At 43.0% G+C, this 10,663-nt stretch overlaps 1 protein-coding gene across 1 annotated transcript; it reads right to left on the reverse strand.

Annotated features, from left to right (window-relative positions):
• Positions 1 to 4,600: 4,600 nt before the first annotated feature.
• On the reverse strand, positions 4,601 to 10,476 carry LOC307089819 (WD repeat-containing protein 5). Its single transcript, XM_079756252.1, has 14 exons — positions 10,342 to 10,476; positions 9,681 to 9,776; positions 9,125 to 9,233; positions 8,930 to 9,003; positions 8,688 to 8,777; positions 8,144 to 8,233; positions 7,726 to 7,809; positions 7,243 to 7,298; positions 7,091 to 7,137; positions 6,825 to 6,900; positions 6,524 to 6,557; positions 6,308 to 6,382; positions 6,101 to 6,188; positions 4,601 to 5,474 (listed from the first exon to the last, which is right to left on the reverse strand). Exons 2-14 carry the CDS (start codon positions 9,759 to 9,761, stop codon positions 5,374 to 5,376), a joined length of 1,005 nt encoding a protein of 334 aa, XP_079612378.1. The 5' UTR covers positions 9,762 to 9,776; positions 10,342 to 10,476; the 3' UTR covers positions 4,601 to 5,373.
• Positions 10,477 to 10,663: the final 187 nt, after the last annotated feature.

Consider the following 10,663-nt stretch of genomic DNA (forward strand, 5'->3'; position numbering starts at 1 on the left):
CCCATCTCTCTCCTCTCCTCTCCTCGTATAGGGTCAAGTCCTTGGTTAGCTGGATGTGAGGCTTTGAAAGCTTTGAAGTTTGATTTGGAGGTCGACCAAAAATATTAAACTCAGGTCTCTGCCCAAATTCAAAACCTGTTGAACCATATGTCATTCACACCACATGGGCCCCCACAGTACGGGGCCACCGCCTTCCCTGTAGGGGAAAGGAGCGTTTGCATCGACCAATCGGAATACTGGAACCCAATCCCCCACACCAATCGGAAAAGAACAGAAAGTGCAACCAACTGCTATGGCTTCTGGTGCAAGCAGAGAAGCTGTCTATCCAACATGATGAAATCAAAATGTCAGTTTATGTTGACTCTAAACTCGCAACGCTCTCTTTATCTCATTGTCCTAATTACAAACAAATAATTCTCAATGTTCCCGAAAGTGTCAAGGAATCAAACGGAAGTTCCCCCCCACCCACTGTGAGAAACCATTTCAGCCAGTTTCTCCTCCCAGTTTCTCCCATTGGCTGTGACCACTGCCTTTCTCCATTAGCACTGGGTGAAATGACAGTTAGAGGCGGTACCTCAGAAGTCATGTGATCCGATCTGGGTTGGCGAAGGCGTCATCCAATAGGAGAGCTTGAGCCGCACCATGTGGACAATCAATCCCCGGTTTCTTGATAGCCCAGCCCCATGATTCAGAGCATGTCCCTGAACACCACCAGGGAACCCATGCGATCCACCACCTCATCCACCATCCATCACACAGCCCCCTCCAGCGTCCCACGGAGGTCGTCCCCCTCATCTTCACGTCCCTTCTCAGGTGACTGCGAGGTGAAGTGGAGGAGAAGCAAATAAAAAATGTCTGAAACTCTGCAGGATCCATTCTGAGCGGGAGGTCGCGACCTCTGGGACGGCACCGCGGGGAATAGGCGTGTGATCGGCGCTTTAAGTGCTCCACCGGCGATGGATGTGTCACAGCTGTGTTGGCACACCTTCTCACTTCTGTCCCCCGCCTCCTCCTCCTCCTCCTCCTCCTCCTCCTCCCCTGACCTTCTCGGACGTCCCTCGTCATGTGAACTCCTGCCCACCATTGCCACGCCCCGCCCGGCAACCTCTCACCCCCACCCATCATCCAAGGCCTCTTCCACGGACGGTCTTAGCTTTAGACGTCGCCCTGACACCTACCTGGGTACAGAGATACAATCGTATACCGTAGTGTGGTTTTTGTTTGGGGTTGTCTTCGTTTCTTCTTATTATCTGAATGGCACACATCGCAATTACCTCGGTTTTTTCCGTCCACCTGAATGATCCGCGAAGCGCGTTGACCGTCCGTGTCGACCGTCTGCCTGTGGGCTCGGGGTGGTCCAAAGGGGCCCAGAGTCTGTGCCTGGTTCCCCCTTGCCCCGGTCTAGCCCATGGTCCTGGAGTAGTCTCGGTTCCCAGTGTAGTTCCCGTTGTTCCTGTGTTGCCCCAAGTCCACTGCGCTATCAAGTCCCAGCGCTGTCCCAGGTCCTACAATGGTCTCGAGCCCCACAGTCCAAGATCCTAGCCTAGTTCCCAGGTCTCAATGTCGTTCCAGGACCCAAAGGGTTGAGACCTGGGAACTAGGCTAGGATCTGGGATGGGTTTAGTTCCCATGCTCCAGTGTTGTCACTAGAGGGCTACCAGGTACCAGGAGAGAAAAAGAGTAGTATCAGGCTCTCCACAGTGAGGTTTTTCCCACATCCCTGTGTGGATCCAAATCTCTGTGTTATGGTGATATAGACGTATACTCAGATTCAATAGTGGCCCCTAGCTCCTGGAACGCCCCCCCGTATCCTGCGTCGTCCCAGGTCCCTGAGGGCGTGTGTGGTCAAAGGGTTTTAATGAGTGGGACAAGTGTGTGAGTTTGCAGTCGCTCCATTGTGCGTTTGTTGTGATTCCTTCCTCTGCACTCAGTAGGACTCGTTGACACAGGGGTGGGCAGTGTATTCTCTGCCATTCATCCTCTAAAGTTCCTTTCTGGACAGGCCATGGTTCAAGCATCTCTCGGTTCAAGGTGGAATATTAAAGCTCACCATGTTTTCTGTGTGTATGAGACACACACACACACACAGACACACACACACACACACACACACATCATCTTGCCCTCTGTCCTCTTTGAAAGCTGCAGTCGCTGCAACACTATGCATGGAGCTCATTTCCAAAGATTGCCTATAGAGTGGTGGTGTTTCTATTCCAACTGTTTGTATTGAAATTGACCCTTTGAAAACCCGTTTAAGGACAACAATGTATGTTTCTCAGACCAGGGGGGTAGGGATGTACATGGACAGGAGGCCACCAGCGTTCCTCGCGGTTTGTTTAGGTTGGTTTTTAATATGTTTTATATGGATACTCTGAGAAATCACTTGATATTTAAGAAGGCATAGGAAAAGGCTATTAAGAAAGTAACAACTGTGTGACCTTGATTTCGGTTTCCTCCAGAAGGAATTGTGAAACCGGAGTGGAGTCAACATGACCCTCCATTTCCAATTTAGAAAAATGGAAAATCTATTTTAATTCAGTGATTGAAAACAATCCAAAAACGATCAAATTAGGTCCTTCCTCAACTATATACGTTTTTACAGAATCTTTGCTTTTGTTTTTTAAGGTCCTGGGCTCGGTTTCACACAAGGGAATTTTGGACATTTTGGGAAATGTCGGTTTAATCAATCTGGTAATGTGTGTGTTCAGATTGCTGATAGGACACTGACGCAAAGCCAACGTGGAGAGGGTGCAAGAGAGATCCCAGACCAGAATTAAATCTGGATCTGTTTGAGGGGAAACAACGGTTGGAACACGGAGAGAACACGATGTGGTTGGCGGCTATGTTACTGTGACTTCCCCCTAGTGGAAGAGATGCAGCACTGCAAAATTACTTGAATTTTATACAAGTATTTAAATTAGAAAAACAAGGCACTTTTTTGTCCAATGCGTCATGTTTAATATTCCTCTTGGTCGAAAATCTCAGTGTTTAAATGATTTTTACAAGCAATAACCTCAGTATCTATTGGCTTGTATGATCAATGCAACATACTTTATTTCCGTGGAACGAGATGAGTATCCAGGTGACAGTATTGAATCCCAGCTCAGACTCAGTTTACAGTATTTATATTCTACACTAGGGATTTTTGCGTTCTTTCCTCAGAAATCACGAAAAAACCAATGACAACTAATTAATCAACTTGTTCACAAACATTTTCAACCTAAGCACTATGACTGTGGGGAAAAGGTTTTGAATTGTGTCTATCAATATTCTCAGTAACAGCTATCCTTAATTTTTTTGCCCCCTTTTTTTCCAAAATTTCATCCAAATTTGTATGCATGGCCGACCTTGGTCTCAGAGATGAAGAACAATCAATTTGCTAGCCAACAGTGACAGCCTTTTTAAAACGTCTACCCTCCTGCTCTCCTCAATCTTGTGTCTCCTCTTAGCTGTACCACATTACTGTGATCAGAAACCCCAGCGATTGAAAGCCATAAACGGACGTTTTAATAAACCAATAACAAAGGACTGCAGGAAATGCAAACAGCAAAAGGGTTTGAGACTTAATCGCAGAAGAGACGCGTTGATAGAATTAACTGTAAATGCTTTATTATGATGTAAAGCTATATTTTGTCTATATGTACATTGTGTATATATTTATAAATATATATATCTAGAATTTTGTTCCTTGAGCATTTCCAGTCAATATGGCAAGAGAAAGACGAGACTTTTTAGACCAAACGATTCTATACCAGGTCAAGTGTCGAAGAGTTATCCAGCGCGGATATACAGTGGTTTCAAAAAACGTTGAGGATTTGTTTTTTTTTGCTTTTGACCTTGACTTTATAAAAAAGTTTACCAGCAGAATCGCAGCAGCTCTTAAAATTCAAAAAGAACCAGCTCAAAGCAGTCTATGGGACCTCAAAAAGTAGCAAAAACTAAAGAAAGAGAAAAAAAACGAAAAGAAAATCTTTCAAATGTATGTGTTTGCTTGGCTATTGTATGTTGGAAATGTATTCAGGAAAAGCTGAGCTTGCAACACAATCACTGCTTTCTTTGTTACATAGACGTTAAGGTTCAAGAAAATGTAAAAAAAAAAAAAAAAAAAACTTTGAAAAAGATCTATTTTTGTACAAAGGTCATTTTATCCCTCGCTTATGTACCGTTTCTTTCCTTCTGTGGGCTGTTGTATACATTGTTTGTGGAATTGTTCATTTGAAAGGCTAGATTATAATTTTTTCCCACCCAAGAGAGAGGGTTGTCACCTTTACCGTTGCCCTCTACAACCTGCCTCACAGACATTGGTTCATCTTTTTCATTATTTTATTTTTTATCGTTTTGTCTTTTAAGGAGATGAAAAAGTCATATGTTCTTTGTGGGTTGTTCTCTGATGGTCCATCTTTCATGGACAGAAAAGTTATTAAAAACTTTTAAAAATGCATATCGATAATGCATATTTTTTTTCCTCAAATCTCACAAATGTGCCCTCGTCTTTTATTATTTATTATTAAGAAAATATTACAATGCAGTTGTTATCCATGATCAAAAGTGACGAAAAGAGTTCAAAGAAAAATGTCCAGTTTACTAAATATGTGTTTATTACGTTGCTGGTCATACTGTTAATCAGGTAAAAATACAACAACAAACTACAATACGTATAATGTACAAAATAGAAGACACAAAATATTCTCATTTGGTCATGATGAAGTTTAAACATAGACCAGCCAATTCTAACCACCAACTAAACACATAAGTCCCTCCGTCGGCTATTCAAACCAGAACACGGTGCAATACGCGACAATATGTAATGCTCTTAGTAAATGGACCGGTGGAATAAATAGATAAAAATACTTTAAAAGGGGAAATGGTACAGTCATCATGAAAGGCTGAAGAACAGGTATTTTATTCACTTAGACAGCCAATCAAATGTAACAGTGGGGCCATGGCAGCACTGTCTACAACATCACAGTGCCAAAACAAAATGGTGGGAACACAGTGGTCGTCTCCAGAAAAGTAGAAAACGTGTCCTTAAGACATCAAGCGTGTTCATCCCTTTTAAAAACATTAGAAAAAAAGCATTAAAAAAATGTAATTAAAAAAAGATACAAAAACCACTGATCGGACCCACCGGGCATAAAGAGAAAGTTGGCCGTAGCAGAGGGATCCCAGTCCACAACAGTGGCCAGTGTGTTCTGAACAGCACCTGTGTGTCTGGCTTACGTTGTTCCTGGTTTCATGGGCGTGAATCCCCGTCTGCGGTGTGGGAATGTCCTCATTTCTTTAGAAACCCCCACAAAGTCCATGTTTTCTCTTCTTTTTTTATTTAAGTGGTAAAAAAAACAAAACAACTCAAAATACAAAAACAGGCCTGACTTAGCAGTCACTTCTCCAGAGCTTGATGGTCTTGTCGTTTTCCAACGCGGCCGAGGCGATGATGTTCTCTGTGGGGTGACAGGCTGTGGAGATCACCACGTCTGTGGGAGAAAAGGGGGTTAGCAACTTGACATCGAAGAGGAGGAGAAGGGAGAACACTGAAGGTGAACAAGTACCAGGAGGGAAGAATTAGAAATACATTTCTACAATGAAGAAATTAAAACAAAACAGTAGTTCTGATTCACGGTGGGAAAATCTGAAATAACACGTTATATAAAATCTAACAAATATCTACTTGCTAATAGATAAAACAAATAAAAAAATGTTTTTTTCCCTGTGTGTCGTGACGGATACGGGGAATAATTAGACTGCACTTATCTACATTATATATAATTGCTGTGGCCACTTAAAGCACTTTCACAATTAATGCTCAACATGGCTCTTTGTAATGGATTGAGAAGTGCCTTTGCTAAGTTAACCTACACACAGCACGCACACACACTCACACAACAAACACACACAACAAACACACATTTGTAGACCGACACCACCATTGCTCTGGAAAAGATGTGCGTGTGTCGCTGTTATCAAAACCAGTTCATGGGGGGCAGGGCACCGTTTTGCTGATTTGCTCATGGACATCATGAGACTGACATAAAGACTATACTCGACCCTATAACCTAACAAACCCTTCAGCGGCCCAGTTTCAGGCCTTCTTCCCCAATACCTGTGTGTCCCTGCAGTTTCTGCACGATCTCCTTGGTCTGCAGGTTCCAGATGTACACAGAGTTGTCCTCTGAACCGGACACGATCCACTGGGGGCGAACAGAGCGGGGGTACATGAGTCACGGGGCCTTCGAGTGCCGGAATGCCATGTACCCTGTAGGTAACTCCGCAGCGCTAATGCTCACAGGCTGAGAACCACAGAACTCACCTTTCCCCCCGTGACAGAGAAGTTGGCAAATATGCAGTACTTCTCGTTTTTGTGACCGGAGTACGTTTTTAAACACTGGAGAGAAAAACATGACGATTACTGACGAAAATATAATAATTCCACTCAATAAAAATATAATTACAGTAAACAGTGTTAAGAACCACAAACGTGCTGGAATAGTTCATACTTAAGGAATAAAAAATGGGAGGATATTACCTTTCCTTTGCTGTAGTCCCACAACTTCAAAGTACTGAAAACAGAAGGAGACATTTTTCAGAAAAGAGTTCAACAACACTTGCTGAATGCAGTCATTAGATTATATGGTGTTATGCTGCCCTCTCCTGGTGGAATTCAGAGCTAACAAAAAAAGTATGAATGCTCACTTGTATTGTATAAATGAGAATCTATTCATAATGATCTATTGATCAAAAACGGTTACTCACAGTTACCTTATAAGAACAGTACAGTAACAGTATCAGTGGAAGTACTGAGTGAGGTACTGAGGTGAGGTACTCACTTGTCGAGGGTTGCGGCGAGGATGTATTTGCCGTTGGGAGAGAACTTGACGAAAGACACGGGCGGGTTGTCATCATCTGTGGTGAACATCGTGAGATGGAAGAGAGTTTAATATCATAGAACTACAACCCTTGGGTACGCATTCATCCACAAGGTGTGAGGTTAACAACTACAACCACATCCATTAGTGACATCACAAGTGGAAGTATGGAGTACGGCTTCTACCCTTCATACATATGGGGGGGAGGGCGATAGAAAGCAGCTTACCGATGAGTGTCTTCAAGCACTGCCCGGACGCCGTGTCCCAGATTCGACTGTGGGGGGAGAACAGTTGCTGTTTAGCATGGCCGTCAGCTTCAATTTAAAGTGGCATGGGAACACTTGGGAATCAATAGATAAATAAATGATGACAATTGTACCAGAGGCCGTCGTAGCTGCTGGAAACGATCAGAGAGCCATCCCTGTTGAAGTGAACCTGCAACACAAGACATGGTCCAATTAACATTCAAACAGACGCTAACAACAAATAATAAATCTTCATAATTCCTATTAATGTACCGATATTCGAATGACCGCCGTTGATGTCGTCTGACAGCATTATGGTCAATGTTTATGTAGTCATTATTGTAAATGTTTATGTGTATGTAGTCCAATGCTACTTTCACTTTTTCTCACATCTCCGTCTGTCCGCGAGTCTACAATTCCTGGTGAGGTCAGACGCTTTGACGTCACAACACACAGAGCTAAGGGGTGTGTGTGACTGTAGATGGACTGTGATTTCATAATCCATACCGTGACGTCATAACATGGGATACACTGTTTACGGCACGATGATGAGATCATACAGGTGTACATTGTAAGGACGTCTCAATGTCCACGTCAGCTCACGAATAAAGACTCACAGCAGAGACGGGGTCGGAGTGCGCCGGCAGAGTTTTCAAACACTTGCCCGTCTTCACGTCCCAGATCCGCACACTTTCGTCAAACTGCAACACCGAAACATAACATTAGCATAAATTGCAGAACCAGCAAACAGTATCACTATACAACACACAGATATGAAAACATTACACAGTAGGATAATAATAACAACACACACACACTTCTAGTATAACAAGAACCACAATGAATAAAATTAGCATTAAAAATGTTTTGATAACGATAATCATAGTGGGGGAAATGATACCACTACTTCCACTCCTATTTCTTCTAATAATATAAAGACAAGAAGAAAAACAATAACAGCAATAATATTAATTAATTAATATTCTCAATAATCGTCACTATAAACCTAATGACAAAGAAGTGTGGAGGACTCACGGATCCGGACACGATGAGGTTTGATTGGGGGTTGAAGTTGCAACAGAATACGTAGTTGCTGTGACCTTTCAGTGTCTTCAGACATTTCCCCTGGAGGCCGGAAGAGAGGGCACATCAGTCACCACTAAACACATGAACCTCCATGTTGGAGCTTTGTGGAGCCAACACCAGCCTGCAGTTACCGCGTGGCTGGCCGTAAAGTCGAGGCAATCCAAACGTAGCCAACTTGTACATTGGTTTTATACTACATACCGGTAAAGCCCTTGCTTACAAATATTACCACAACCTGACAAATCGTTAGTTAAATAAATTGTAAAGGCTCAGGGTGATGTGATATCATTAAGGTGACGTCTTGACATCATGCTGTGATGTCATACCATTAGGATGACATCACAGCATGATGTATCATTTCATATGGATAGCATTAGAGGGTTGTCGTTGAGGGTGACCTCATTCATTTAAGTGCCGTCATGGGGGTGTCATTAAAGTGAGGTCACTAGGATAAGGGCGTGTCACTGACAGCGTCGTGAGGGTGACGTCATACCGAGCTGACGTCCCAGATCTTCAGAGTCTTGTCGTCAGAAGCGGAGACCAGGAGGTTGGAGTCTGAGGACCAGGCCACGTCAGAGATACCCTGAAGAGAAGGACACAGAGCACACAAATGGTACGGAGAGGTCAACTGGGAGACAGAAGCCCTACACTAGTCTACACAACACTTGTATCAGGCAGGCCAGGGAGACTTCTGATATTATGAATTCAAGTTCAAGAGTAGTTTGTTTAACTTACCAGCTTGTGTCCAGATATGGTTTTCTCAAACTTCCCGTCGAAAGCTCCCCATATTTTTATTAATTTATCTGCAGCTGTAATCACAGGCAAGAGGTTGATCAATATAAATTGTAATGATAGACAGAGAGCAAGAGAGAGAGAGACACATACTGCATGGCATACAATAAGTGACGCAAGGGGGGTAACTGTACTCACAGGAGCTTGCAAGCCACTCTCCGTTGGGGCTGAACTTGACAGAGGAGACAGCTTTCGTGTGGCCTGCCAGGGTGAACTTCAGACTGTAGTTGGGCTTGGATGGTGCCGACTATAATAGAAACCAGCCAGCAACAATTAAGATGTGAATAGATGAGTGTTGATGTGTCCCTGAGCAGGACTCTTAACCCTAACTGCTCCTGACGAGCTGGCTGTCGCCTTGCATGGTTGACTCCGCCGTCGGTGGGTCAATGTGTGTATTAACCGATACAAGTCGCTTTGGATAAAAGCGTCTGCTAAATGCGCTAATTGTAATTGTAACAAGTGAAACCGAGAACACATTATCGATTACTTAAAAGGGTCTAATGGGGATTATCTAAAACAAATAATAATAGTCTTTATTGTAATGACATTTGATTTACATTTTTATTGTAATGACATCACCTAGTGGTACTAGCCTGTATTCTACCAATAGTCCTTGGTAACAGTCATTTAGAAGGGACAGCAGTTACAATGCACAAGCATATTTTAATGGGTTGTTGTTGTTTGTTATCCATACCTTGCTGTGACTTGAAGATGAGGACGGTGGTAATATGGGAGGTTTACAGTCCGTCTCTGGTTTTCTATCCTCCGTTGCCATGGCGAAGGCTGGCCCCTGAAGGGAACATACAGAAGATAAATAACAACTCGGTATGGTAACAGGCTTCCGTGCACAACTTGGAAACGATCGTGAAAACTAACAATGTCAGATCATAAACTGAGCTATAAATCACGTGTTTATATCAGATGGATCGATGACCATCAAAGATGGTTCCGTCCCAAAATGAGTACGTATTTAGGCTGCATTTTTCGCTATTACACTCATTCATTTTGAATGAATCACCTGCTTGGGTAAATGTTAACACATTTCCAAAAAAAGAAATCGACAAATGAACAAAGAGGCATGTGCACATTAATCCATTCATTCAAAACATGTTTCCTGAGTTTGACTTTTAGGGTCACATACATATCGCACAGTGGATCCACCGAAAGGAAACGTATAAACCAATACTGAAGTACATATTGAACATCAGACAGCATACAGATGCACATGTAACGTGATAGCAGCGGAGGTGAGATGCTACTACTACTGACCTCCGGATGCTAGGCTACCATCACGGCCTCCGTTTAAAACAATCACAATAATAAAGACCAAACACACGGAAAGCTGTGGTACTCACGGAACTTTAATGTACCGCTGGAAGAATCGATGGTAGTTAGAAGCACGAGGTGTGTGTATACTATTGCAGTAATAGTGTAGCTATAACACAAAGTAGCTACTGATGAGGATGAGCGGGGAATGGGGAAGATCCTCGCATGCGCCTGCGCGAAAGAGAAAGGCGGCGTCAACCGAGGGACAAATTTAACCAACTTCGAAATTCAAATTGATCAGGATAAAATGGTAGTTTCCTATCAAAATAAAGCAAGAAGCGACATATACAAATGTAGTGTCTGCAATTTTGCCAAGAATTTGAAGACACTTGAAACAAACGATTTATTTCG

The sequence above is a fragment of the Pollachius pollachius genome (genome assembly GCF_949987615.1).
Source record: "Pollachius pollachius genome assembly, chromosome: 18".
In the NCBI taxonomy this organism is placed as follows: domain Eukaryota; kingdom Metazoa; phylum Chordata; class Actinopteri; order Gadiformes; family Gadidae; genus Pollachius; species Pollachius pollachius.

Bases quoted from the DNA above. Each gene is read 5' to 3' on its own strand.
- LOC307089819 (XM_079756252.1), bottom strand. From the start codon at position 9,761: ATGGCAACGGAGGATAGAAAACCAGAGACGGACTGTAAACCTCCCATA. The intron at 7,810-8,143 runs GTGAGTCCTCCA...TCGGTGTTGCAG, and splicing joins ACCTCATCGTGTCCGGATCC to TTTGACGAAAGTGTGCGGAT. The intron at 7,138-7,242 runs GTACAATTGTCA...CTCCCCCCACAG, and splicing joins AGCAGCTACGACGGCCTCTG to TCGAATCTGGGACACGGCGT.